Genomic DNA, 27,707 nt, shown 5'->3' on the forward strand with positions numbered 1-27,707 from the left:
TCTACTCTGAGGAGGCAGCTCTCCTCAGTCATCTTCTGAGTGCCTTCCCACCCGAGGAGCTCATCTTCCGGCACTATATCAGACAATGTTCCACTGCCAATTTTCTCACAAGTAGATCACCAGGTCTTTCTTCCCAGTCTCTCTTAGTCCAGAAGCTCTGCTGAAACCTGTCCACCATGAGTGATCCTGCTGGTATTTGAAATACTGGTGGCATAGCCTCCAACATCATAGCAACACGCAGTCACCCCACTACAACAAACTGCAGACAAGTGGTGGCAGGAGGTATTTATCCTGAACATAACCAAGTGGTGTCCAGGCCCACGAGGCAGCTTGGAACCGGGACGGAGGGGGTGGGGCCAGAAGCTGGTTGTGCACTCATTCTTTCCTGGGTTTCCTTGCCTCCACGCCCTTACCTACATGATCCCCTCCCGGTCAGGCCAGCCCCACTGTTCAGCTTCAACAAAACTTGGCCACATCACCTGTGTGAGCCAAGTTCTTGTTTATGGGGACAGTGAGTTTCCGTGGAAGAAAGGAACAGATGAGAAGATGCATTTGCTCGTTCATTCCAGAAATTTGCATTGAGGACCTATTGTGTATCGGGTAGTGTGCTGGGGTCAGGGAGGGGGCAGGAATGTCAGAGGACCTCGAGGCTGGCCTGGAAGAGAGATGGTGGCCTGGGAACTCAGATGTGACAGAACAGTCACCATAATAATGGAAGCCTTTGCCAGTTGTTGAGCCCTCACCGCAGACCAGGGCCCACTAGCTCCATGTTGTATAAAGTTAGGCTCAGAAAATTTTAGTGACTTACTGAAGGTGACATAGCAAGTACATGCTGGAGGAGCCAGGATTTGAACCTGTTGTGTTGTAAGACCCGCACTGTACTACTCTATGACCAATAAGCAAACTCGTCGGGGTGGGCAACTGGAGGGCCTGGGGAAGGGTTTAAATCCAACAGCGGATGTCAATACTAGAGAATTAGTACATCAGCCAGTGGTCATCAAGGTGTCTGTGATCCAGTCCTGATGAAGATCTGTCCCGCTTTTGTCACCCAATCTATCCTATTTCCTGCCTGGGCAGGTTAAGGCTGTGATTTATAAGCTAACAGGTGGGGCAGTAAGCTGTGAGATCTGGCGGCGACTCTTACACCCTTTTATGGCTGATGCTGCTGGAGCTGGTGGTGGAGGAAAAGGCTGCTGGTATTTGAGTCTGGGCTGATGGGCACCCCCCAGAAAGAAGCATGGGGCTGGGGAGTGGGGCCTATCACCAGCCAAGCCCTCCTCCCTGCTCAGGCCCCATGTCTTCCCTGGCTTAATTCCCCTGGAAGAGTAGCCCTGGAGGAATGAGGATAAGTGCCTTTCTGTGCCCCTCTTGGGCTCTGTAACTGACTGCCTGGGCAGCTGATGGAAATTCCTGGGGAAATGGCGTCGTTGGCCTTAGGGTGGCAGACAGAGTCCCACTGCCCCTTGCCCTTATCTACCCCAGTTGCCCATTCTGGCCATACTTTTTCATTCATTCCCCAATATACAATAAGTCATATAAAATAAGTGCATTCTGTGTGCCTCACCTTGGGTTCCTTCTTGCCTAGCTTCTCTACCACTATTTTGCCCCCTTTCCTTCTCTATCTTCTCATCTCCTCCACAGAATGCCATCTCATGTGGGTAGTACGTCATTTCCCCTGAACATTGTCACACCATCCATCCATCCATCCATCCATCCATCCATCCATCCATCCATCCATCCATCCATCCATCCACCCACCCATTCATCTGTCCATCCACCCATTCACCTAACCACCTATTTATACATCCATTCATGCAACCATCCATTCATTTATTCAACCATCCGCCCATCTAACCATTCCTCCAACCACCCGTTCATCCATTTATGCAACCAGCCATTCATCCAACTGTCCATCCATCATCCTTCCAACCATTTACCCACCCACCTATTCATTCATCCATCCATACATATACCCAATCATCTAACTACCATTCATCCATGCATCCATTCAACAGCAAACATTCATGGATGCCAGCTCTGTGCCCAACCCTGCTCACAACAACATAACCTATGAGTTAAGAGTAGTGTTGCTTTGGAGTTGTGCATGTTGTTCTTAGGTGCCCTGGAGTCAGTTCCAACTCACAGAAACACTATGTACAACAGAATGAAATGCTGCCCATTCCTGCGCTATCCTCACAGTCTTTGCTATGCTAGAGCCCATCATTGTAGTCACTGTGTCAGTCCATCTCATTGAAAATCTTCCTCATATACCTGTGTTCAAATTCCAACTTCACCTTTTACCAATTTGATGTGACCTTGGGTAAGTCACTATACCTCTCTGAGTATCAGTTTCTGCTTCTGTAAAGAGGGGACTCAGAGGGTTGTTGTGAGGATAGAATAAGGAAAAGCACACTAGGCCAGATGTATAGGAAGTAATCAACACACGTAAGATATTACTACTATTATTGGGAACTTGGGGATCTGAAAGTGCAGTCCCTGCACTCAAAGATCTCACAGTCTACAACAGGAATTTGCAAATGTTTTTTCTGTAAAGGGTCAGAGGTAGATATTTTTTACTTCATAGGTCATATGGTCTGTGATGCAACTACTGAACTCTACTGCTGTGGCATGAAAGCAGCCATAGACAATACGTACACAAATGGGGCATGGCAGGGTTCCAATAAAACTTTATTTACAAAATCAGTCAGCAAGCCATATTTGGCCCGTGATCAATAGTTGCCAATCCCTGGTCTATTAGGAAGCAAGTAAACTGACAATGCAACAACAAAAAGAAAAAAAACAAACCCACTGCCATCGAGTCGGTTCTGACTCACAGTGACCCTATAGGACAGAGTAGAACTGCCCTACAGAGTTTCCAAGGAGCGCCTGGTGGATCTGAACTGCCAACCTCTTGGTTAGCAGCCGTAGCACTTAACCACTACACCACCAAGGTTTCGGACATTGCAAACAAGGGGTAGATAAAAGATGCAGAACCAAGTCCTCTGGCTAAGACTGTGTGCAGAGGATCAGGGCAGAATCGTGGGTCAATGGCTCATGTGTGTGAGAGGGAGTAGAGAGGGCAGGCTGTAAAGGGCTATGAATGTCATCCTAGGGTCTATGGGGTGGGAAGCAATGGAAGGGGAGTGACCATCAGAGTGTCATGCCAGCAAGACACACCAGCTGCCAGGATAGAAGAGGGATTGGGGGTGGGCAGCTAAGGAGCAGTGGTACGTGTGGTTGGGCTTGGTTGTAAACTCCAACAAGAGCTGTAGTTGTGTAGGGAGAGCAATAACGAGACTGAAATTAATGCAGTGGCAGAGTAAAGAAGAAGAGGGGATGGAATAGAGAAATGTCATGAAAGTGAAATGGGTAGGGCTTGGTGTCTCGAGGGTAGTGAGGAGATGAGGTTGGTCTCTGGGTTTCCAATCAGGTCACTGGGAGGACACTGCAGTCACATTGATACGGGGACACAGGAGGAGGCAGGAAAATGAAGTTTGGTCTTGACAGCTTGAGATGTAAGTGGAGGTGGAAATATGAGGCAGAGGTGACCAGAAACCACCGGAGACAAAGTCTAGAGCTCAGAGGACAGAGCCTGTCACTGAGATCAGAGCTCAGTGTGTGACATCAAGGTCTGTGATTAGGATCAGGGCTTAGTCTATGACCAAGGTTCAGTGTGTGACCAGGATGGGGGTTCAGTTTGTAGCACTAGGATGGGAGCTCATTCTATGACAACAAGGATGGAGGCTCAGCCTGACACCAGGATAGGCTCATATATGATACCAAGATGAAACCTCAGTCAAACCAAGATGGGGGCTCAGTCTATGATACCAGGAAGGAGGCTCAGTCTATGAAACCAGGATGGAGGTTCAGTCTATGATACCAGGGTGAGGGCTCAGTCTATGACATGAAGATTGGGTCTCAATCTGTGATAATAGGGTCAAGGTTGAGCCTGTCACCAGAGTCAAGATCAGCCTGTTCCTGGGTGAGGAGCTTTCATATAAAAACTGAACTCAGGTATCTGGCCTCTTCTGAGGCCCTGAGGACACTTGGCTGATGTATAGGACTGCCCCTCTGGATGTCTCCCTCTCCCTTTCCAAACTCCCACTGGCCTCCAGGACTCACTCCCACATCTGGTTTTCCTCCTCTTTCCTAGATTGTTTTCTTCTGACATTACCCTGAGTCATAGATGCTGCCTTGGCTTTGGGATGGGGAGGGGCATCAATTCAGGGCTCATCCAGGGCAGCCCAGTAGAGTCCTTCTAAGCAGCTAGGCAGGGGGCTGGGACAGCAGCGATGGTGGAAACCACAGCATTGTCAGGGCAGTCAGGGGTGCATTTACTTCGCACTGAACGGAGCATAAGCTTGCACCTGCCCCAACCAAACCTCTGGCTTAAGTCCCAGGAATTTCATATTCATAATTTTGCATTCTTCTTAAAGAGGGCCCCCAATTTATATCACTTCAGGCCTTCAAAACTCAGGCTCGTGTTTGTACATACGCAGCTGGGAGGAGAGAGAAAGTGAAGTGGGTGCAGATCGCCCATCCCCGCTCTCTCTCTCAGCACAGTGTGATGGGGAGAGGCACCATCACCCCCTCCCCTCTACTAAAGATGGTTACAGGCACGGTGGCCACAGAATTGATCGTTCAACCCACACCCTTTGGGGAGTGGAAAGGGCACTGTTAATAATTATACTGGCTCTACCTCATAAACAGGACATGGGCCACATAGCCATAGGGGACCTAAACTATAGGGTGAACAGAGAGATGACTTGGTACTTCCAAAAGCGTCCATCCTCCCGCACCCCACCATCTATGCCCAGCCCTAAGAAGTTACTGCTCCTGCTGGTCAGCCCCCAGATGTATGCTCCCACTTGCTCCCTCCCTCTCCTCTACCTTCTCCAACCTCCTCAAGCCTTGCCTCCAGTATCTCCTTCCCTCCCTGGTTTCAGCAGAGTCTGGAGTGTGTTGGCACTCATATCCTACATCTGTGAACCCTGCAGGTTTAAGACCCAAAAGATAAAGGTGAAAGGCCAGAGCTCTGAGTTCAGTCTTTGTATGCAAGCTTCTGACCCAGGCTAATCTTGGCCACTGGTGACAGACTCAGCTCTGACCCTAGTGTCACAGATTGAGCCACAATCTTCATGTCATAGGCTGAACCCCATACTGGTATCATAGACTTAGCCTCCCTCCTTGTGTCATAGACTGAGCCACCATTCTGTTGTCATAGACTGAACCCCATCCTGGTATCATAGACTGAGCTTCCATCCTGGTGTCATAGACTGAGCCTCCATCCTGCTGTCATAAACTGAACCCCATCCTGATATCATAACCTTAGCATCTGCCCTAGTGTCATAGACTGAGCCCCATCCTGAGGTCATAGATTGAACCCCATCCTGGTCTCATAGACTGAGCCTCTATCATGGTGTTATAGACTGAGCCTCCATGCTGGTATCATAGACTGAGATCCCAGTCTGATGCCATAGACCAAGGTAAAGGGAGTCCAGATGCCTAGGGAACAAAATGCATGCTTAGGAGAGTCACAGGGTCTGTAGAAAGTGGGCAGTAGACAGGAATTTCTGTGGGAGCAGCATGAAGTCTTCAAGGAGGCAGCATTTGGTCAGCAATGGGGGAATCTCAAGCAGATGGTTCTTCAGGCAGATACAAGGCACAGAAGGCAGATCCTGGTGAACAACAAGGGCTGGGCCAAGAAATTAGGTCTTCTTCCTGACTATGGTGGGAGCCTCTGCAGAGATTCAAGCAGGCGAGGGTGATGAGCTCTAGCTGCAGAGTAGGGGCAGAGGGAGGAGGAAGGGAGCACCCATTTCTCCCACTGCAAGGATCTCAGTCCACACTAGACCTGGGAGCAAGCCAGGGCATCCTTCAGACCCAGAAGGCAAGGAAGGTGGGCAAGACTTCTCAAGCATCTCCTATGTCCCAGACCCGCAACTAATGCTTGATCCTTGTTTCATCCTCACAAAAGTCCTCAAAGGTGGGCATCATCACATCCACTTCCCAGATGAAGAAACTGAGGCTCAGAGAACTGCCTTCCCCAAAGTCACACATCCTGTAAGTGGAGGGTCTGGCATCCCAGTTAATTGGCCTAATAACTTGTTAAGTGCTTCTGTTCTACCTCCTAGTTTGTTGTGCAGTGCCTGGGGTCTTAAAAGCTTTCAAGCGACCATCCAAGGTACAACAATTGGTCTCTATTCACCTGGAGCAACAGAGAAAGAAGGAGAGTCAGGAATAGAAGGAGGAAATGGAATGTGTGGCTAATTGCCTCCATGAACAACTGTCTCCTTTGCCATGAGACCAGAAGAACTGGATGGCGCCCAGCTACCATTACCAAACGTTTTGATCAAAGATTCTACCGAAGAATCCTGATCTAAAAGGGGAAAATGCAAGACAGAATTTCAATTTCTCATAGAATCCAGACTCTCTGGAGCCATAGAGGCTGGATGAACCCCAAAAACTATTGCCCCGAGACCATCTTTAAACCTTAAACTAAAAATATCCCCTGAAGTTTTCTTTAAACCAAACAATAAAAAAAAAAAATAGTTCAGCTTAATTAGTAAAGAATGACTGCCTTGAGCATTGTGCCTTTTAAAAGAACTATCAGTATGGGATCAAACTGATAATAACGACTTGAAAGATTAGATGAGAAGCTCAGGGATCAGTGAACTCATGTTAACGTGGAGGAATAACTCAGAAAAAGAGGATGAGAATGCACAACTTGAAGAACGTAATCAATGTCACCGGATTGTACATGCAGAGATTGTTGAATTGGTTTATGTTTTGCTGTGTGCATTCTCAACAACAAAAATAACAATTTTAGGAAGGAAGAAGCATAGTCAAGTTGACCCCAAAGCTCTTGTTTCTTTTCTAGTCCATGCTGCCCAGAAGACATCAGAGCTTGGGGATCTTCAGGCCTCAAGAGTTAATAGGGAGATTCCACATATGGGGAGAGGAGGCAGCCTGAAGTTCCATCATTAGAGAGTTTTCCGCAAATGTGGGCATTGGGAACTTGTACTTGGTCCTATGGACCCATTAGCATCATCTATCAAATGAGGGCTTTTTCCTAAAGCAGCTGTAACAAATAGATTTCATCTCATGAGCCAGCTCCCATCAACTTGTGATGGCTGCCAGAAGTGGTGTACTGGAAAGAATCCCAAGGGGCAAATGGGCCGGCAGGAAAGAGCCTCATGATCAACTAGAAATATCTGCCACAGGCTCAAGATGGGGAAGTGGTGGCATGTATGTTGGTTTAAAGATCATTGAGACCATCTTTCCCCCTTCCCCACACCATTTATAGATGAGAAAACCGAGACCCAAGAAGAACAGCGGCAGATATAGAGCTCAGACCCTGACTCCTCAGTCCTTCCATCTGAGCCCTGACACCTTGTCCCTCCTTTCTCCACAGGCTCTGAGCCCAAGCCATGTGTTCAGCCGTTTGACTCTGGGGCTACAGCCTCAGCCACCAACAGCAGCAGTGGTTCCTGCCCTGGACACTGGAGGCCTGAGAACTCAGACATTTTCTCCACCATGGAGGATGAACAGGCAGGTGTCTGACTGCTGAGATGTGCAAGAGCTGATGACAACAGTGGCAACAAGTACCATGAGTTTAGTACCTGCATTTTACATGGCACTTTATGTACTTTATCACAATTAACCCTCATGAAAATTTGGAAAAGTAGTTATTACCCTGTTTTTATAGATGAGGAAACTGGAATCCTTTCTGGAACAAGAAGGAGGATGGGGGGAGGAAATGGTTAGAGAGAGGGATGGGTGAATGGATGGATGGATGGATGGATGGATGGATGGATGGATGGATGGATGGATGGATGGATGGATGGATGGATGGATCGATGGATCGATGGATCGATGGATCGATGGATCGATGGATGGATCAATGGATGGATAGCTAGATAGAAGAGTGGGTGGATGGGTGGACAGATGGATTGATGATGGATTATGGGTGAATGGTGAAAAGGAGTAAGGAAGGAGAAAGGGAGGAAAAAGGAAGGAAAGAGGAAGGGAATGAGAGGGAGTGGAAAGAAAGGATAAGAAAGAGAAGGAGGGAGGGGGAAGAGGAAGGAACGAAGGATGGAAGCAAGGAAGTAAGGATGGAAGGAAAGAAGTAAGGAAAAACGGGAGGGAGGGAGGGAGGCAGGCAGGCAGACAGGCAGGTAGGCAGACAGGAAGGCAGGCTAATTAAAACGAAATGCAGCACAGAAAGATAGACCAATTTGCCTAAATTCCTGTTGCGTCAGAGCCAGGAATCAAACCCAGTCTGACTCCACAGCCACATCCTTACCTTTCTGCTCTTGCTATGCTTTCTCCAAGCACTGGACTTCAGAAGCCCATGGATGAGGCCAGACCCCAGGCTCCAGCCTCAAAGGGAAGACCTTGAAAGTTTGAGGTTCCCCAGATGGGGTTAGGGCATGGTGAAAGTCAGGTCCTGTGACATGTGGCTAAAGCTGGGGCTAAAGCTATGATGGCCTCCAGCCTGCTTCGGGGAAGGGTCTTGCTGGGGTGAGGGATGAGTCCCCCTCCATCCAGAAGGGTCCTTCTGAGAGGAAAGAGGCTGAGGAGGGGCCTTGTGAACACAGCTCATCTCCACCTCCACCAGGGACAGAGACAAGGAAAGTCAAGAGTTGAACACCAGGAAGCAGACTCTGAGATGGAGTTTAGCAGGGAGGGTGCAGGGGAAGGAAGGAGGCATGGGCAGAGGAAGTTGAGGTCCATTGCAGTCCTGACAATGGCCTTGGTCAACCACACAGGGTATACTGGAGCTAAAACAGCCTTTCAGAGGTCCCAAGTCTTTATAACCTCACATCAATCAGTCATTGCGTGTGGCTACCCAGGAAGGGGCTGACAGTTGATGGCCATCCGCTGCCAACACTCCCAGCAGCAGCTTCATTGAAGAGGGATCCGGGTGTCACATTACAGTGTCCACTAAACTAAGGAAGGAGGGTCCATTATGGTTAAACCATAAAAGGCATCCTGTGGGTCATTTTTATATATACATATAATTTTTATTGTGCTTTAAGTGAAAGTTTACAAATCAAGTCAGTCTCTAACAAAAAAACCATATACATCTTGCTACACACTCCCAATTACTCTCCCCCTAACAAGACAGCCCGCTCTCTCCCTCCACTCTCTTTTCATGTCCATTTCACCAGCTTCTAACCCCCTCCACCCTCTCATCTCCCCTCCAGGCAGGAGATGCCAACCTAGTCTCAAGTGTCCACCTGATCTATGAAGCTCACTCCTCACTAGCATCCATCTCCAACCCATTGTCCAGTCCACTCCATGTCTGAAGAGTTGGCTTCAGGAATGGTTCCTGTCCTGGGGCAACAGAAGGTCTCGGGGCCAAGACCACCGGGGTCCTTCTAGTCTCAGTCAGACTATTAAGTCTGGTCTTATGAGAATTTGGGGTCTGCATCCCACTGCTCTCCTGCACCCTCAGGGGTTCTCTGTTGTGTTCTCTGTCAGGGCAGTCATTGGTTGTAGCCAGGCACCGTCTAGTTCTTCTAGTCTCAGGATGATGTAGTCCCTGGTTCACGTGGTCCTTTCTGTCTCTTGGGCTCGTAATCGCCTTGTGTCCTTGGTGTTCTTCATTCTCCTTTGATCCAGGTGGGTTGAGACCAATTGATGCATCTTAGATGGCTGCTTGCTAGTATTTAAGACCCCAGACGCCACTCTTCAAAGTCGGATGCAGAATGTTTTCTTTATAGATTTTATTATGCCAATTGACTTAGATGTCCCCTGAAACCATGGTCCACAGACCCCTGCCCCTGCTACACTGGCCTTCAAAGCATTCAGTTTATCCAGGAAACTTCTTTGCTTTTGGTTTAGTCCAATTGTGCTGACCTCCCCTGTATTGTGTGCTGTCTTTCCCTTCACCTAAAGTAGTTCTTATCAACTATCTAATTAGTGAATGCCTCTCTCCCACCCTCCCTCCCACCCCCCTCTCGTAACCACAAAAGAATGTTTTCTTCTCAGTTTAAACTATTTCTCAAGTTCTTATAATAGTGATCTCATACAATATTTGTCCTTCTGCATCTGACTAATTTCACTCAGCGTAATGCCTTCCAGGTTCCTCCGTGTTATGAAATGTTTCACAGATTCCTCACTGTTCTTTATCGATGCGTAGTATTCCATTGTGTGAATATACCATAATTTATTTATCCATTCATCCATTGATGGGCACCTTGGTTGCTCCCATGTTTTTGCTATTGTAAACAGTGCTGCAGTGAACATGGGTGTGCATATATCTGTTCGTGTAAAGGCTAAACTAAGGAAGGAGGGTCCGTTATGGTTAAACCATAAAAGGCATCCTGTATTTTTAAATAAATACATTGAGTTATCTCCATAGGAACATATAAGCACAAATTAATGAGTGATATACTTGCCCAAGAAATCAAAAGATGCATTGCATTGGGCAAATCTGCTGCAGAAGGCCTCTTTAAAATGTTGAAAAGCAAAGATGGAACCTTGAAGACTAAAGTGCGCCTAACCCAAACCATGGTGTTTTCTTCTTTTTTTTTTTTAATTGTACTTTAGATGAAGGTTTATGGAACAAACTAGTTTCCCATTAAACATATTGTTTTATGACATTGATTAACAACCGAACGACATGTCAACAGTCTCCCTTCTCAAGCTTGGGTTCCCTATTACCAGCTTTCCTGTCCCCTTCTCCCTTCTTTACCTTGCCCCAGGGCTGGTGGGCCCCTTTTGTCTCATTTTGTTTTATGGGCCTGTCCAATCTTTGACTGAAGGATGAACCTCAGAAATGATTCATTACTGAGCTGAAAGGGTGTCAGGATTTCTCCAGTCTCTGTCAGGCCAGCAAGTCTGGTTTTTCTTTTTGAGTTAGAATTTTCTTCTACATTTTTCTCCCGCTCTGTCCGGGACCCTCTATTGTGATCCCTGTCAGAGCGGTCAGTGGTGGTACCAAGGCACCGTCTAGTTTTACTGGACTCAGTCTGGTGGAGGCCATGGTAGATGTGGTCCACTAGTCCTTTGGACTAACCTTTCCTTTGTGTCTTCAGCTTTCTTCATTCTTCCTTGCTCCCGAGGGGGTGAGACCAGTGGAGCATCCTAGATGGCCGCTCACAGGACTTTAAGGCCCCAGATGCTACTCAATGTAGAACATTTTCTTTATAAACTATGCTATGCCAGTTGAGCTAGACGTTACCCGAGCGAGACAAGCCATGGTGTTTTCAATCGTCTCATATGCATGTGAAAGCTGGACGATGGATAAGGAAGACCGAAGAAAAATTGATGCCTTTGAATTGCGGTGCTGGCAAAGAATACTGAATATACCATGGACTGCCAAAAGAATGAACAAATCTGTCTTAGAAGAAGTACAATTAGAATGCTCCTTAGAAGCAATGATGGCGAGACTATGTCTCACATGCTTTGGACGTGTTGTTAAGAGGGATCAGTTCCTGGAGAAGGATATTATGCTTAGTAAAGTAGAAGGTCAGAGAAAAAGAGGAAGACCCTCAACGTGATGGATTGACACAGTGCCTGCAACAGGGGGCTCAAGCATAACAATGATTGTGAGGATGGCGCAGGACCGGGCAGTGTTTCATTCTGTTGTACACAGGGTTGCTATGAGTCGGAACCGACTCGACTGCACCTAACAACTACAACGTATGTGCCCAGTGACTATAGAATCATGCCTCCAGAAAGCAGATATCAAAATAACTGCAACCTAGATGTTCTTCCCCAAAACTTTTCCCCCATTTTTTAAGCAATAGCTCCCAATCCTCCCCACCTCAAGTCCTGATAGCCACTAATCTACTTTGTTCTTTATGCCTTTGCCTATTCTAGATATTTTGGATAAGTGGGATCGTACAATGCTTGTCTTTTTGCATCTGACTTATTTCACTCGGCGTGATGTCTTCGAGGTTCATCCACGTTGTGGCATTTAACAGAATGTCATTTCTCTTTACAGCTAAGTAGTACTCCACCGTGTGGACGGTTGGTGTTTTGTTTATCCATTCATCTGTGGACGGACACTTGGGTTGTTTCTACCTTTTGGCTATTGTGGGGAATGCTGTGATGAACACTGATATACAAGTATCTGAGTCTCTGCTTTCAAGTCTTCTGGGTATACACCTAGGAGCAGAACCACTGGGCCATATGGCAATTCTAGGAGCCTGGGTAGTGCACGCAGTTTACAATTGGCTGCTAACCCAAAGGTTGGCGGTTGAAACCCGCTCAGTTGCACTTGGAAAAAAGACCTGACGGACTGCTTTCGTAAAGATTATAGCCAAGAAAACCCTGAGGAGCAGTTCTACTCTGTCACACATGGAGTCGCCATGAGTTGGGGACTGACTCGATGACAGCTAACAATGACAACATGGTAGCTCTGTGTTTAACTGTTTGAGGAACCCGTGTGCCATTTTATAGAAGAGGATACTGAGGCCCATGCAGGGAAAGAATTGGCCCAGAAGTCATGGCAGTTCCAAAGGAAACAAAGATAGAACTAGGACTCAAGCTCAGTTCTGGGCCTTGCCAGGGGTCTGGACCTCTTCGAATAGAATCTTGGCTGCCAGCAGTTGAGTGGATGAGTTGATAAGGGAGGAACTGTAAGCCCTGGGGAAGCAGGGGGCCCTGGGAGCATGAGGTGGGGCTCTGCCCTCCAAACTTTCCCCTCTCCCTGCATCTCTGCCGTCCTCATACACTTGATCACAGAGCCAGAGACCTGGGCATCATCCTCACCTCCTCCCTCTCCCCTAGTCACCAAGCCCTCAAGTCTGTCCACATGTCTCCCTCCTTCTGCCACTGCCCTAGTGGAGGCCACTAGGGTGTCCTCACTGGTCTACCAGCCTTCACTTACCCCTGTCCAAGTCAATTCCTACTCTGCAGCTTGAATATCTCTACTCACAGCCCGCTAAGCTCCCTACCAGGTCCCTGGGTGGCACAAACTGTTTGCGCTCAACTGTTAACTGAAAGGTTGGTAGTTTGAACCAACCCAACGGCACCATGGAAGAAAGGTTTGTTGATCTGCTCCCATAAGGATTGTTATTGTTCTTTGTTGCTATAGAATTGATTCCGACTCAGGGCGACGCCACGCGTGTCAGAGTAGAACTGCTCCATAGGGTTTTCAAGGCTGAAATCTTTCAGAAGCAGATCGCCAGGCGTTTTTTCCAAGGCACCTCTGGATGGGTTCGAATAGCCAACCTTTCAGTTAGTAGCCAAGCACAGATCCAAGAAAATGCTATGAAGCTCAGTTCTACCCTGTAATACACGGGATTGCCATGAGTGGGAATCGACTGTACGGCAGTGGGTTTGGTTTTGGATTTTTACACTTCTTACTACCACTACAGAAACCCTGGTGGTGTAGTGGTTAAGTGCTACGGCTGCTAACCAAAAGATCAGCAGTTCGAATCCACCAGGCACTCCTTGGAAACTTTATGGGGCAGCTCTACTCAGCCCTGTGGGTGGCTATGAGTCGGAATCAACAGTCGGAATCAACAGCCATGGGTTTGATTCGGTTTGACCATCACAATGGACCCCTGGTGGTGCAGCAGTTAAGAGTTTGGCTGCTAATCAAGAGGTCGGCAGTTCAATCCACCAGCCGCTCCTTAGAAATCCTATGGGGCAATTCTACTCAGTCCTATAGGGTCTCTATGAGTCGAAATATAGACTCGACAGAAACGAGTTACCACCAATATTGGAAATGTAGAGATTAGATCCTTATATGGCCTACCAGGCCACAAACGTGGCCCATACCTCCATCCTCCACACCTCCAGCCATCAGGAGTGTTTGCCAGTTGCTTAAGGGCACCATGAGGCCTCGAGCCTACAGCCTCCAGCGCACTCTTCTTTTCTGCCTAGAATGCGCCCACCCACGCTCTCTGCCCAGCCAACTCCTACTCGTCCCTCTGTTCACTGGCCCTTCCTCCAGGAAGCCCTCTTGGACACCCGCTAAACAGTGTTAGCTGCCTCCCTCATCAGTGCTTCTCCAGCCCACTGCCTGGAACATTTTATCATACTTGATTATAATTTCTGAGTTTACTTGTTCATCTTCTGCAATTAATTAGCTCTAGATTTTTTTTTTTTTTTTATGAGGGTAAGAAAGGTCCCTGGGTGGAGTAAACAGTTTGCATTTGGCTCTTAATCTAAAGTTTGGTGGTTCAAATCCGCCCAGCAGTGCCACAAAAGGAAGGCCTGGCCATCTGTTTCTGTAAAGATTATAGCCAAGAAAACCCTATGGTCCTACTCTGTAACACATGGGGTCACCAGGTGGTGGAATTGACTCAACGGCAATGGGTTTAGTGTGGTTTTAGATGAGAGTAAGGATGCAACATTGGTGGTTCAGTGCTGGAATTCTTGCTTTCCGTGGGTGAGCCCCGAGTTTGACTCCTGGCCAATGCACCTCATGAGCAGACATCGCCCATCTGTCAACCGAGGCTTGTGTGTTGCTATCATGCTGAACAGGTTTCAGCAGGGTTTCCAGACTAAGACTAGGAAGAAAGGCCTGGTCATCTACTTCAGAAAATCAGCCAGCAAAAGCCCTACGGATCACAATGGTCCTATCCACGGCCAATCGCAGGAATGGAGCAGGAGCAGTCAGCATTTTGTTCTGTTGTGTGTGGGGTTGCTGTTGGTCAGGGGCTGACTTGGCAGCTACAACAACCACGATACAACGGTAAGGGGCTATGGGACTAGGTCTAGGGCTGTTACCGACTAGCTCAGAGGAAAACAAAGGGCCCTGACTCCTGCCCAGAACTGAAATAGAAGAAAAAACCCAAAACTCAAGCCCATTGCCATCAAGTCAATTCTGACCCACAGCGACCCTGCAGGACAGAGAAGGACTGTCCCCTAGGCTTTCCTAGCCTGCAATCTGTACAGAAGCAGACTGCCACATCTTTTTCCTGTGGAGTGGCTGGTGGGTTGGAACCACACACCTTTCGGTTAGCAGCAGGGTGTTTAACCGCTGCCCCACCAGGGCTCCTAGGGAAATATCAGAACAAAAACAATAATATCATTTTCTACTTATCAAGGGCTTGCAAGGCCAACATTGCCCCCGACATCATCTCCTTTTACCTGTACACACAATCCTACAAAAAGGTAGCATTACTCCCATTTTAGAGATGAGAAAACTGAGGCTTAGACAGGGTTAGGGATTTCCCCAAGGTCACACTCAGCTAACCAAAGCCACAGCAGGGCTGTCATCTTTCTACCAGGCAGCCATTCATGAACCATCTGCCCTATTCTTTATTTGATATTTTGTTTGAAATTGGTTCACTTTTTTATGTGAATGAACGCAGGCAGAGAAACAATTTGCTTAAAGTCAGGGATTGGTGCGCTATTTTTTTTTTTTTCTAATATTAACCAAACTCGTTGCCATTGAGTCATTTCCTACTCGTGGTGACATCATGTGTTACAGAGGAGAACTGTGCTGCACTGGGGTTTCTTAACTGTAATCCTTACAGAAGCAGATTGCCAGGCCTTTCTTCCGCTGTTAGCAGCCCAGCACAAAGCACTTGTGCCACCCAGGGACCTTTCACTTTTTCTAACTTACATCAATATAAATAACCCTTTACATATTTTTAAAAGTTTACTCATGTATCATCTAAATCGGCTTGCGGTGAGGTCTATGCAAGAACAGAGGATCCTGGGACATTTAGCCCATCCTCCAAGGCTCCCCGGGGTACAGGGAATGGGAGCCTGGATTTATGGCATTCACTCTGAGTGTCGGGGCCACATACAACGTTCAGTTAGGTGCCTGGAAAAGCCCTCAGTTAGATGCTGGAGGGAGACGTACAGCCAAGGACAGGGCCCTGGGCTCCCCCTCCCTATGTGTACCTGCTGGCAGGGAGCTAGGACAGCCTGTGCTGAGGCTGCCCCCCTCCTCCTCCACCCCCAGCTCTGGCCTGGTTCCCACCTCTGCCTTGTGTGAGGGAGGCCAGATGCAGGAGCGAGAGGCGGGACCGGCCCAGGCCAAGAGGCTGTCCTGACGTGTTTATATTTATATGGGGGACGAAATCCAGAGACAGCAGGAAACATTTTGGAGGTGGCAGAGGAGCTTGGAGTCAGCAGACAGCGGTCCAGGCACCCCGGATTGGGGGAGGAGGGGGGTGGAGGACAGGAGATCAGAACCCGGCCAACGCCCAAGCCATAGGAGAGCCTGGAGGATCCAGACCAGCAAGAGGTGGAGTTGTAGGTATTTAGGCAGAGACTGGGGAATTGGATGAGAGGGCTCATGGGTGAGGCAGGGGCACAGCAAAGAAGCCCTAGATGGAGCCTGAGGGACCCTGGCATTTAAAGGGCAGAGGGAGGAAGAGAAAGCAGAGGAAGAGTGGCCAGGGAGGTAGGAGGGAAACAAGGAAGGTGGTAACAAAGGAGAGATTCAAGAAGGAAGGTAATCTTAGGAATCTTGAAAGCAGGAATGCAAACAGAAACGTGTACACCGCTGTTCACTGCAGCACTAGTCACAGTAGCTGAAAGAGGGAAACAACCCAAGTGTCCATCAACAGAAGAATGGTTAAACACAACGTAATCCATTCGTGCAATGGAATATCACTCAGCCATAAAGAGAAATGAAGTCCTGACGCACGCCACAGCATGGATGAACCCAGAAAGCATCATGCTGAACAAAATAAACCAGTCTCAAAAGGACAAAAACGATATGATCTCACTTATGTGAAGTAAGCAAACAACAGAGATCAAGGAGTCCCTGGGTAGTGCGAACGGTTAAGGCCCTCAGCTCTTACTGGGAAGGCTGGTAGCTTGCGTCCATCTAGAGGTACCCGGGAAGAAAAGCCTGGTGATCTACTTCCTAAAAATCAGCCATTGAAAACCCTACGGAGCACGGTTCTACTCTGACGCACGTGGGGTCACCACGAGTCAGAATCGACTCAACGGCAACTGGGACATATAAAGACCAAAGTTGATTAGCAGGTGGAAGGGGGAAAGGGGAGTTATTGTTTAATGAGTACACACATTGTCTAGGGGGGCACTGAGTTTCTGCTAATAGTGGTGGGAACGTTTGCAAACTGATAATGGTGATGACTGCACATTACGGACGTAGTCAATGTCACTGAACTGGACATGTAAAACGTGTTGAATTGGCAAATGTTTGTTATATGTAGTTTTAATCCAATTGCAGGGGAGCGGTTCTGACTCACGGTAACCCACGTGTGTGAAAGTAGAACTGTGCTCCTTGGGGTTTTCCATGGTTGATTTTCAGAAGTAGATTGCCAGGACTTTCTTCCAAGGCACCTCAGGGTAGACTAGAACCTCCAGCCTTTCCATTAGCAGCTGAGCATATTAATCATTTGCACCACTCAGGTCTCCTTATATAGATTCACAATTTTTTAAAAAAGGAAGGAGAAGGGAGGGACCTAAGAGGTCAAAAGTGTGGAGAGATCAAGGAGGGTGAGGATAGAAAAGACCAGACCTAGCATAGCTCATCCTGCCTCTTGCCAAGGCAGGTGAGGACCCCACCACCCTGCTCCTTCCAGCCAAGATCCACAGTCAAGGGCCTGGCTTTTGGCTGGTGGGTATTTTCCTTGTCAAAGTGGAAGCTTCTTTTAAAATGCCTCAACCCTGCTTTGCAAGCATCTCCCTGTTCCCCCATCACTTGGCAGACTGGCTGTGCCTGGTCTTATGGATTGAATTACACCCACAAAAAATGTATGTTGTAAATCCTAAATCCCTATGCCTGTGGAGGAAACCCTGGTAGCATAGTGGTTAATTGCTATGGCTGCTAACCAAAAGGTCAGCAGTTCGAATCCACCAGGCGCTCCTTGGAAACTCTGTGGGGCAGTTCTACTCTGTCCTATAGGGTCTCTATGTGTTAAAAAAAAAAAAATAGAATTGACTAAATGGCAACTGGTTTGTTTGGTTTTGTTGGTATGCCTGTGGATGTCATCCATGTGGGAATAGAACTTTCTTTGTTATGTTAATAAAGCCATAGCAGTGTAGGGTGTGTCTTAAGCCAATTGCCTTTGAGATATAAAAGAACAGATTAGGTACAGAGAAGGGAGCCCAAATGGTAGAGGAAGATAAATGCCACATGGAGCTCACCAAGGAACAGAGGAACAAAGCTAAAAAGACAAGGACCTCCCCCCAGAGGGGAATGAAAGAGAGACAGCCTTCCCCTAGAGCCAACGCCCTGAATTTGGGCATCTAGCATCCTAAACAATGAGAAAATAATTTTCTGTTCCTGAAAGCCATCCCCTTGTGGTATTTCTGTTATAGCAGCACTAGGGAACTAAGACACCTGGCTTAATTGTCCTGGGGTAGGGTTGCCAGATTTACCAAATAAAATTACAGGAGGACTGTCCACATTTGGATTTAAGATATTGCAATATTTGGGATATACTTATGCTAAAAAAATATATTCATTGTTTAGCTGAAATTCAAATATAACTGGGTGTCCAATATTTTATCTGTAGATCATATCCTGTGAGCTTTTTATAGAATTCATTATGGGGGCCAGGTCCCTAAGCAGCATGCTGTGGTCACCACTGGGACAGCCCAGTGAGGGCTGCCTGGGATCATATCAATGCCTGGAGCCAGGTCTCAGCATTGGCCTCCCATGGAGCAATGGGAGAGGCCATCCCATCTACACACCAAACCCTGTCAGAGGACAGTCCTCCCTAAGAGCTGGAAAGAGGCAGTCCCTGTCCCACAGATCTCACAGGCCAGAGGAGGCACATCTCACCCAACCTCATGGAGTCAAGAAGGCAGCCTGGAGGGCATACCCAAGCTGAGTTTTGTAGGATGAATAGGAGTTCACCAGGCAGACCCTGAGTGAGCTGAGAAAAGAGGTTTTCCAAGTTCAGGAAAGGGTAGGTGCCCTGACTGGAAAGGACAGCAAGTATAATGACAGGGAGGGAGAGAGAAAAGAAAGAAAAAAAAACAGAAGGGGAAAAAAAGAGAGAGGAGCAGAAAAGTGAAGACAGAAAAGAGGGTTTAGATTCCCATAAGCCTGAATTTGAGTATGGCTCTGGTATTCACTGTCTGTGTGGCCCAGGCCGAGGTGTTTTTCCTTCCTCCCTGAGCCCTGATCCTGATCGGGAAAGTGGGGTGGCAGCGCCCCCTGGTGGAGCTGATGTGGAATTAGGGGATAATGCGCGTTTAGTTCGGATGTGGGTCCTCTGAGGGCAGTTGTCCAGAATCCCGCGCCTCTGTGTGTCTTCAGTGTCTCCCACTGCCCCGCACATTGCTGCTTCCTGGGTGGGTGCAGGATGAGGCTGCAGAAGGGCCGGAGGTAGAAGGCGACCGACCTTGGAGACTTTGTCCCGTGCTAAGGAGGCAGTGGTAGTTCAGTGGTAGAATTCTCACCTTCCATGCGGAAGACCCAGGTTCAATTCCCAGCCAATGCACTTCACGGGCAGCCACCACCCATCTGTTTATGGAGGCTTGAGTATTGCTAGAATGCTGAACAGGTTTCAGCAGGGCTTCTAGACTAAGACAGACTAGGAAGAAAGGCCTGGTGATTGACTTCCAACAATCAGCCATGAAAACCCTATGGATCACAAATGATCATGGAGATGACCCAAGACCAGGTAGCGTTTTGATCCATTGTGCCTGGGGTCGCCATGAGTTGGGGGCTGAATTGCCTGCAGCTAACAACAACAGCAACAAGGAGCTTGGGCCTTTACTTACCAGGAAGGGGAAGGTATTGAAGCTGGACTGCACTCTGGTGGAAGGGGGCAGAGACGGGACTAGGGTGAGGATGGGCGAGTCTTCCAAGTGTGGGGCTGATCTTATTATCTTTTAGTATTTTGATAATTGGTTCATCATGGATTTTCTTGCATTTTTTTATTTTGTTCCTATTATCCCAGAAATTATAGACCTTATTTTTGTTTTTTTAAAGCAGTGTTAGCCTTTCAGAAAATTGGGCAGAAAGCACAGAGTTCCTGCACACCCTGCCCACCGTTTCTCCTATTATTAACGTTTTGCATGCAGGTGGTATATTTGTTACAGCTGATGAACCGTTACTGATACATTGTTATTAACTAAAGATCATAATCTCTCATGGAAGAAGTACAACCAGAATACTCCTCGGAAGCAAGGATGGCGAGACTTTGTCTTACATATTTGGGACATGTTACCAGGAAGGACCAGTCCCTGGAGAAGAACATCATGCTTGGTAAAGTAGAGGGTCAGTGAAAGACAGGAAGACTTTCAATGAGATGGATTGACACAGTGACTGTAACAATGGATTAAACGTTACAACAATTGTGAGCATGGCACAGGACCGGGCAGTGTTTTGTTCTGTTGTACGTGGGGTCGCTATGGGTCAGAACCGACTCAACGGTACCTGACGACAACAACAACAAAGATCATAATTTACATTTGGGTTCACTCTTTGTGTGATGCAGTCCTACACCCAGCCCAGTTGCCAGCAAGTCAACTCCAATTCATGGCAACCCCATGTGTGTCAGAGTATAGTCGTGCTCCATCGGGTTTTTGGCTTTGTTTTTTCTTTTTTTTGGTTTCTTGGGGTGGGGGGTTGTTGAAAATATACACAGCAAAACCCAATCCCATTCCATAGTTTCTAGACATAATGACCAGTGACATTCTTCACATTGTGTCAACATTCTCCTTATTTCTGTTGTAGTTGTTTCACTTCCATTGACTTCATCTCTCTGTCCGCCAGTTTTCACATCTGTGATTCAAAATAGCTGTTGATCCTTTGGTCTTACATAATAAAACATAAAAAAACTCAAGGGTGACAATCTTTACTCTTTGGGCTTAACTGTTACTTAGTTTAAAGGTGACTTCAGGTGATTGTTTCAATTCCAGGTTTGAAGACAAACTCAGGGCGATAGTCTCAGGGATTTCTCCAGATTCAATAGGTCCAGTAAGTCTGGATTATTTAAGAATTTAAAGTTCTATTCCACGTTTTTCTCCCTTTTTCTCAGGGTTCATCTATTGTGTTCCCGATCAGAACTTTCAGTATAGGTAGTCGGGCACCATCTAGTTCTTCTGCTCTCAGGTGGAAGAAGCAGAGGCTTATGTAGACAATTAGTCCTGTAGTCCAGATCCTTCTCTGATTCTTGGGTTTCCTTCTTTCTTTTTTGTTCCAGACAAATAAAGACCAATAGTTGTATCTTAGATGGCTACTTACAAGCTTTTAATACCCAGACATTACTCACCATACTGGGAGGTAGAACATAAACTTTGTTTTTGTTGTTGTTAGGTGCCATCGAGTTGGTTCCAACTCATAGCGACCCACTGCCCAGTCCTGCGCCACCCTCACAATCCTTGTTATGCTTCAGCCCATTGTTGCAGCCGCTGTGTCAATCCATCTCATTAAGGATCTCCCTCTTTTCCGCTGACCCTATACTTGCCCAAGCATGGTCTTTCTCCAGGGCCTGATCCCTCCTGACAACATGTCCAAAGTATGTAAGATGCAGTCTCGCCATCCTTCCTTCTAAGGAGCGTTCTGGTTGTACTTCATCCAAGACAGACTTGTTTGTTCTCTTGGCAGTCCATGGTACATTCGATATTCTTCACCAACACCACAATTCGAAGGCGTCAATTCTTCTTCCATCTTCCTTATTCATTGTCAGCTTTCACATGGGTATGATCCAATTGAAAATACCACGGCTTGAGTCAGGCGCACCTTAGTACCACTGGCTGTTGATCATATGCTACCTCCTGAAATGGTTGAACGTCGACCAATTCTTTTTGGTGCAGCGACTCTGTGTATTCCTTCCACCTTCTTCTGATGCTTCCTGCATCATTCAATATTTTGCCCATAGAATCCTTCAACATTGCAACTCAAGGCTTGAGTTTTTTCTTCAGTTCTTTCAGCCTGAGACACGCCGAGCACGTTCTTCTCTTTTGGTTTTCTATTTCCAGCTATTTGCACATGTCATTATAATGCTTTACTTTGTCTTCTCAAGCTGCCCTTTGAAATCTTCTGTTCAGCTCTCTTATTTCATCATTTCTTCCTTTTGCTTTAGCTACTGTGTGTTTAAGAGCAAGTTTCAGAGTCTCTTCTGATATCTATCTTGGCCTTTTCTTTCTTCCCTGTCTTTTTAATGACCTTTTGCTTTCTTCATGTATAATGTCCTTGATGTCATCCCACAACTCGGTCATTAGTGTTCAATGAGCCAAATCTATTCTTGAGATGATGTCTTAGTCATCTAGTGCTGCTATAACAGGAATACCACATGTGGGTGGCTTTAACAAAGAGACGTTTATTCTCTCAGAGTCCAGGAGGCTAGAAGTCCGAATTCAGGGTGTCAGCTCCAGGGAAAGGTTTTTTCTCTCTGTAGGCTCTGGAGGAAGGTCCTTCTTGTCAATCTTCCCCTGGACCTAGGAGCATCTCCAAGCAGGAGCCCTGGGTCCAAAGGACACACTGTGCTTCTGGTACTTCTTTCTCGGTGGTATGAGCTCCCCTATCTCTCTGCTTGCTTCTTTCTTTTGTATCTCAAAAGACATTGGCTTAAGACACTCTCTAATCTTGCAGATCTCATCGATATAATTGCCACTAATCCATCTTATTACATCATAGTGATAGGATTTACAACACAAAGGGAAATCACATCAGATGATAAAATGGCAATCATACAATCATACAAGGGAATCATGACCTAGACAAGTTGACAGATAAGTTTGGAGGACACAATTCAATCCATGACACATGGTCTCCAAATTCAGCTGCGATATACTCAAAGTCATATTTTGGCTCTCGTAGGCTTGCTTTAATTTTCTTCAGTTTCAACTTGAACTTGTATATGAGCAATTGATGGTCTGTTCCACAGTTGACTCCTGGCCTTATTCTGGCTGAGGATATTGAGCTTCTCCATCGTATGTAGTCTATTTGATTCCTGTGTATTCTATCTGGTGAGGTCCACATGTATAGTCACCACTTATGTTGTTGAAAAAGGTATTTGCAATGAATAAGTCATTGGCCTTGCCAAATTCTATCATGCAATCTCCAGCATCATTTCTGTCATCAAGACCATATTTTCCGGCTACCGATCCTTCTTCTTTATTTCCAACTTTTGCATTCCAATCACCAATAATTATCAATGCATCTTGATTGCATGTTTGATCAATTTCAGACTGCAGAGTCAAAATGAGAAGAAACAGCTCCAAACACTCATTAATAACCAGAACCTGGAATGTACGAAGTACGAACCTAGGAAAATTAGATGCCGTCAAAAAACGAAAGGGAATGCATAAAGATCAATATCTTAGGCATCAGTGAGCTGAAATGGACAGGTGTTGACCATTTTGAATTGGACATTCATGGTCTACTATGCCAGGAATGACAAATCGAAAAGGAACGACGCCACATTCATCGTCAAAAAGAACATTTCAAGATCTATCCTGAAGTACAATGATGTCTGTGAAAGGATAATATCCATACACCTACAAGAAAGACCAGTTAATATGCCTAGTATTCAAGTTTATGCACCAACCACCAAGGCCAAAGATGAAATTGAAAATTTTTACCAACTTCTGCAGTCTGAAATTGATCAAACATACAAACAAGATGCATTGATGATTATTGGCGATTGGAATACAAAAGTTAGAAACAATACAAAAAGTGGGTGGTTTTAAAGAACGGAAATTTGTTTTCTCACAGTTCAGGAGGCCAGAAGTCCAAACTCAGGGTGCCAGCTCTAGGGGGAGGTCCTTCCTTGAGTATTTCAACCTCCAGTAGCTGCCACAATCCTTGGTGTTCCTGGGCTTTAGGTGCATCTGTCTCCATCGTCTGTCTTCCTCTTCCCCTCGTGTGTGTGTGTGTGTGTGTGCGCGTGCGTGTTTCTGTTCTGCTCTTTTTATAACTTAGAAGAGATTAGATTTAGGACCCACCCTACTCATGTATGTCCTCATTAACAATACAGAAAAAAAAAAAACCCTATTTCCAAAAAGGGTCATATTTACAAGTACAGGGGTTAGGATTTCAACACGCATCTTTGGAGACATATTCAGTCCACAACAATTGCATCTGTGCAACACCTTTGCAAATTGCATTTGCAAGCACAGTCTTCCCAGAGCCCTAAAACAAACTGGTGAGTGGGCAGGACACAGGTTATGATGCCCATTTCCTAGGACAATCAGACTGACACTCAGCAAGGTGAGGTGTTCAGCCAGGACTCAAAAGTTGGAGAGTCAGGTCTAGAAGCTCTAAATCCTGCCCTTTTCTTGAGTGAAGGCCTTGAAGGGCCACGTTGGACAGAGCATTGGGAGGACTCCACCCTATTCACCATGAGAAGGGCACTGAGCCCAGGTTGGATGGAGGAGGGCGGAAAGGGCCTGGGTGTTGGGGAGTAGAGACCCTGTGATCAAAAGAACGCAGACTTTGCAGCTCTTCTCAGTGCCTTTCTCTTTCCACGGCATATAGGAAGAAGATGGCTTTCCCGGGAGGCTGGACGAGAGCTCCGAGGACCTCAGCCTAGACTTGGAAGCCCTTCAGGGCAGCGAGTATCTCAAGGACCTGGGCCTAGAGGCCCCTTCCCATGGCCTGTCAGAGGAGACCAGTGACAGTGCCACCCCTAGCAGAGCTGAAGGAGATTCACCCTTCTCCTGCTCGGCAGGGTCCCTGGGCCTGAAGGCAAGGAGGCGCAGCTGGGAGAGGTCACGGAGCTGCTCAGAGAGTTGGCAGAGGTCAGGCCCACTGCTGCCCGCCTCCCAGGATGGGTTTTGCTGCCCCTGCATCTGCACCTCCCAGCTCGAGGGCCGCCATGGCTGTCTGCCCTGTCAGAAGCCAGCCTGGAAGCCCCTCTCCCAGTGCACACACACAGGGCTTACGTGGGTGTGCAAAGCTGTATGCATGGCAAATACGTGCACTGCAGATGTACGTACAAGCCCAAACTACAGGCCGTACATGCGTGCTGCACGCACACATGAGCCCAAATGCACGTACCCACATTCAACCTACAGGCTCACACACTCACCCTGTTCCTGCACATACAAGCCTCAACATGTGACTTGCACACATGTGTGCAAAGCACAGCTGCACTGATGATCAAAGCACAGATGTGTGCCTGATTCCATGTACCCTACAGCATCAGTGCTTCAGCCAATCGCCCATCTCCCTCAACCCTATACCCCAAATCCAGTCTGGATAAAAATGATGGGCTTATCATGCAAATGTGGCTATAGCCAATCCCCCAACCAAGCTCCCCCGACTCCACATTGCCCCGCCCCACCCTGCCCCTCTGATATGGGAGGATGTGCCCTGCCTGTCCCTCCCTGTCCCTGAAGGCTCACCTGCACATTCTCCAAGCCCTCGGCTCCCTGGGGAGATCAGCCGAAGCTCCAGCTCTCTGCCTCTTCCCCAGGCTCAGCCTTGAACTTTCAGCGGTGGATGAGGGGTCCTCTCTCCCTCGGACACTGGCCAGCCTCGCTCTGAACCTGCCAGGAGGAGGCCTGCAGGCCTGGACCCAAGGGTGCCCATCTGGGGGCGACAGTCCAGCAGACCACCCAGGCAAGGTGGGTGTAACCCGTGGCCATCCTGACCATCACACCCTTTGCGGCCAGGAGCTGGGGCTGTGAGTGGGAAGGAGAGACTTAACTCCTGCTGGTGGTTGGGGCTCACCACTCAGGGCAGGGTGTCCTGAGATTCCAGCCCGGGCCACATCTGGGTCCTTGGCCATGACTGTAACACAGGGGCTGGGGGAGGGGACAGGGCATATCCCCCCATTCTGTGCCTCTAGCCCAGGTTTGAATGAAGACTGTGGCTGGGAGGAAGCCCTGTCTGTGGCTGGAGCTGGCAGCTGGGAAGGGCATGTCTCAGGCCTGTGTTCCTAGCCCATAGCTGGGGGTGCATGCTGGGGGCTTAGGCCCATGGCTGGGGGATCTGTGGCCATGACCATGACCCTTGGGGAAGTTCCTGAACATGGCTGCAGCCCATGGCTAGGGAGGCTGCGACTCTGAATCCTGGGGCTCCAGCTCACAGTGGGGGGATCTCGCTCCACCAGGACTGCAGGCCACTGCTGAAGAGGGTATATCCCTAGGTCCTTGGATATGGCCCCAGTTCAAGGCTGGGGCACCACCCCAATCTGGTGAGCCTGCCTGCAGTCTGGACAGCCTCCTGGGCTTACCAGTTGACCCTGACTCATGGCAACCCCATGTGTGTCAGAGTAGAACTATGCTCCATGGGGTTTTCAATGGCTGATATTTTGGAAGCAGATTGCCAGGCCTTTCTTCTGAGGTACCTCTGGGTAGACTCAAACGTCCATCCTTTCTGTTAGCAGCCAAGTCCATTAGCCATTTGTGCCACCCAGGGACTCCCTCCTGGGCTCAGTGAGGTGCTTATTCCCCACAGGAAGGTGATGGCACTGAGAAAAGAAGGAGGTCACGGTCGGTTCCAGTGTCCTCCGATGAGATCAGTTCCCTGAAATTCCCTCAGGCGTTGGAGGTGCCCAGTCCGGCTGTTCAAGGTGCTCAGCCTGGGGGTTTTCTTCTTTCAAACCAGGTGGGAGAGGGGAAGGTGGGGAGTCAGAAGAGCCTGTTGGAGGGTCCCTTGGGTGGGGCCCCAGCTGAGCCCCAGGGAAGGGGATGATGGGGGCTTAGGATCCCCTGGGCAGAATTCTAGGGGTCTGGAGGGGCCAGAGGAGCCCTGTTGGCACAGTGGTTAAGCAAAAATTTGGTAGTTCAAACCTACCAGCTGCTCCACAGAAGAAAGACCTGGCAACCTGCTTCCTTAAAGATTACAGCCTTGGAAACCCTATGAGGCAGTTCTAACCTGTCCTAAAGCATAGCTATGAGTCAGAATCTACTCAATACCTGCCCCTCCACCTGGGAACTTCCACTGGGGGAACAGTGCCACTGCAATGTCCTTAATGTCCTTGTACTAGAGGAAGCAGATTGCCAGGTCTTTCTCCCGAGGAGCAGCTGTTAGTTTCGAACTGCCAACCTTTCACTTAACCACTGCACTACCAGGGCTCTTTCTGGGCCCCCCCAATCCCCCAAAATTCTGCCCAGGGGAGCTATCTCTCCTCTCTCTGACATCTCTTCCTGTAGCTCCCTCTCTGTCTCTGAATCTCTACCATAACAGCTTGTATCTCTCTCATGCCAGAGGGACCCCCAGTTTAACCTGAATCTGCCTCTTTCTAGCAAGTCTCTGAGCTGCAGGCTATAGAATCTCTCCAGCAGGGCTGCTGGGGGAGGGTCCCCTCTGTCCCTGGGCTCCACCTTCTTCTGCAAGGTCTCCAGTTCTGCAGGGACCCAGGGTGGGGTCAAGGAAGGCCCCTCACACCTGTGCCTCCTGGGCAGGGGGGCTGCTTCTAGGTCTGGACTCACCAGTGTTGGAGCTGGAGTGTGTGGAAAAGGACCACGTGGAGCCGGATCACGTGTGAGTACCTCCCTATGTGGGTGGGGGTCCCAGTGAGCGGTTCCAAGGGTTCAAGCCTGGGGGAGGAGTTGTGGTGTGGCTGACAGTGCCACCTGCCTATAAGTGAGCAGCCACCGTCCCTCTCAGTCCCAGTAACCTCAGTCTGTCCCACACCATCCTTCCACCAGGGGAGGGGCCTGGCCCTGACAGAAAGGAACTTTGCATCAGGAGAGGGGTGGGGGCTCCCAACAAGGGTCTGAATCAGTGCTGGGAGGCTGGCTGGGCAGTCACAGCTCATCTTGGGAACTGCTTCTGTATACTGGGGCAACTGTGGGCTGCTTTGATCCTCCTCCAGGCTGATTGTCCAGCAGGTGCTTCAAGAACTCCGAGAGTACCATGGGTAAGTCAGGAGAGGAACAGGTGTGAGGGAACAAGT

General features: G+C 48.1%; 1 protein-coding gene across 13 annotated transcripts in view; it reads left to right on the forward strand.

The window, feature by feature from the left end:
• Positions 1–27,707, forward strand: part of ARHGEF18 (Rho/Rac guanine nucleotide exchange factor 18) — a 121,822-nt gene that overhangs the window by 17,623 nt on the left and 76,492 nt on the right. For 8 of the 13 annotated variants that reach the window (XM_064280462.1, XM_064280459.1, XM_064280463.1 and 5 more), the window contains 6 exons: positions 7,415–7,555; positions 24,342–24,600; positions 25,278–25,428; positions 26,264–26,378; positions 27,214–27,292; positions 27,627–27,671. In XM_064280462.1, the coding sequence (XP_064136532.1) occupies positions 7,537–7,555; positions 24,342–24,600; positions 25,278–25,428; positions 26,264–26,378; positions 27,214–27,292; positions 27,627–27,671 (668 nt within the window). In that variant the 5' untranslated portion in view covers positions 7,415–7,536. Of the gene's footprint in view, positions 1–5,977; positions 6,064–7,414; positions 7,556–24,341; positions 24,601–25,277; positions 25,429–26,263; positions 26,379–27,213; positions 27,293–27,626; positions 27,672–27,707 lie in introns of all 13 variants that reach the window. The other 5 variants (XM_064280465.1, XM_064280466.1, XM_064280455.1 and 2 more) reach the window with 1 other exon arrangement.

The sequence above is a fragment of the Loxodonta africana genome, chromosome 3, assembly GCF_030014295.1.
Source record: "Loxodonta africana isolate mLoxAfr1 chromosome 3, mLoxAfr1.hap2, whole genome shotgun sequence".
Lineage (NCBI taxonomy): Eukaryota > Metazoa > Chordata > Mammalia > Proboscidea > Elephantidae > Loxodonta > Loxodonta africana.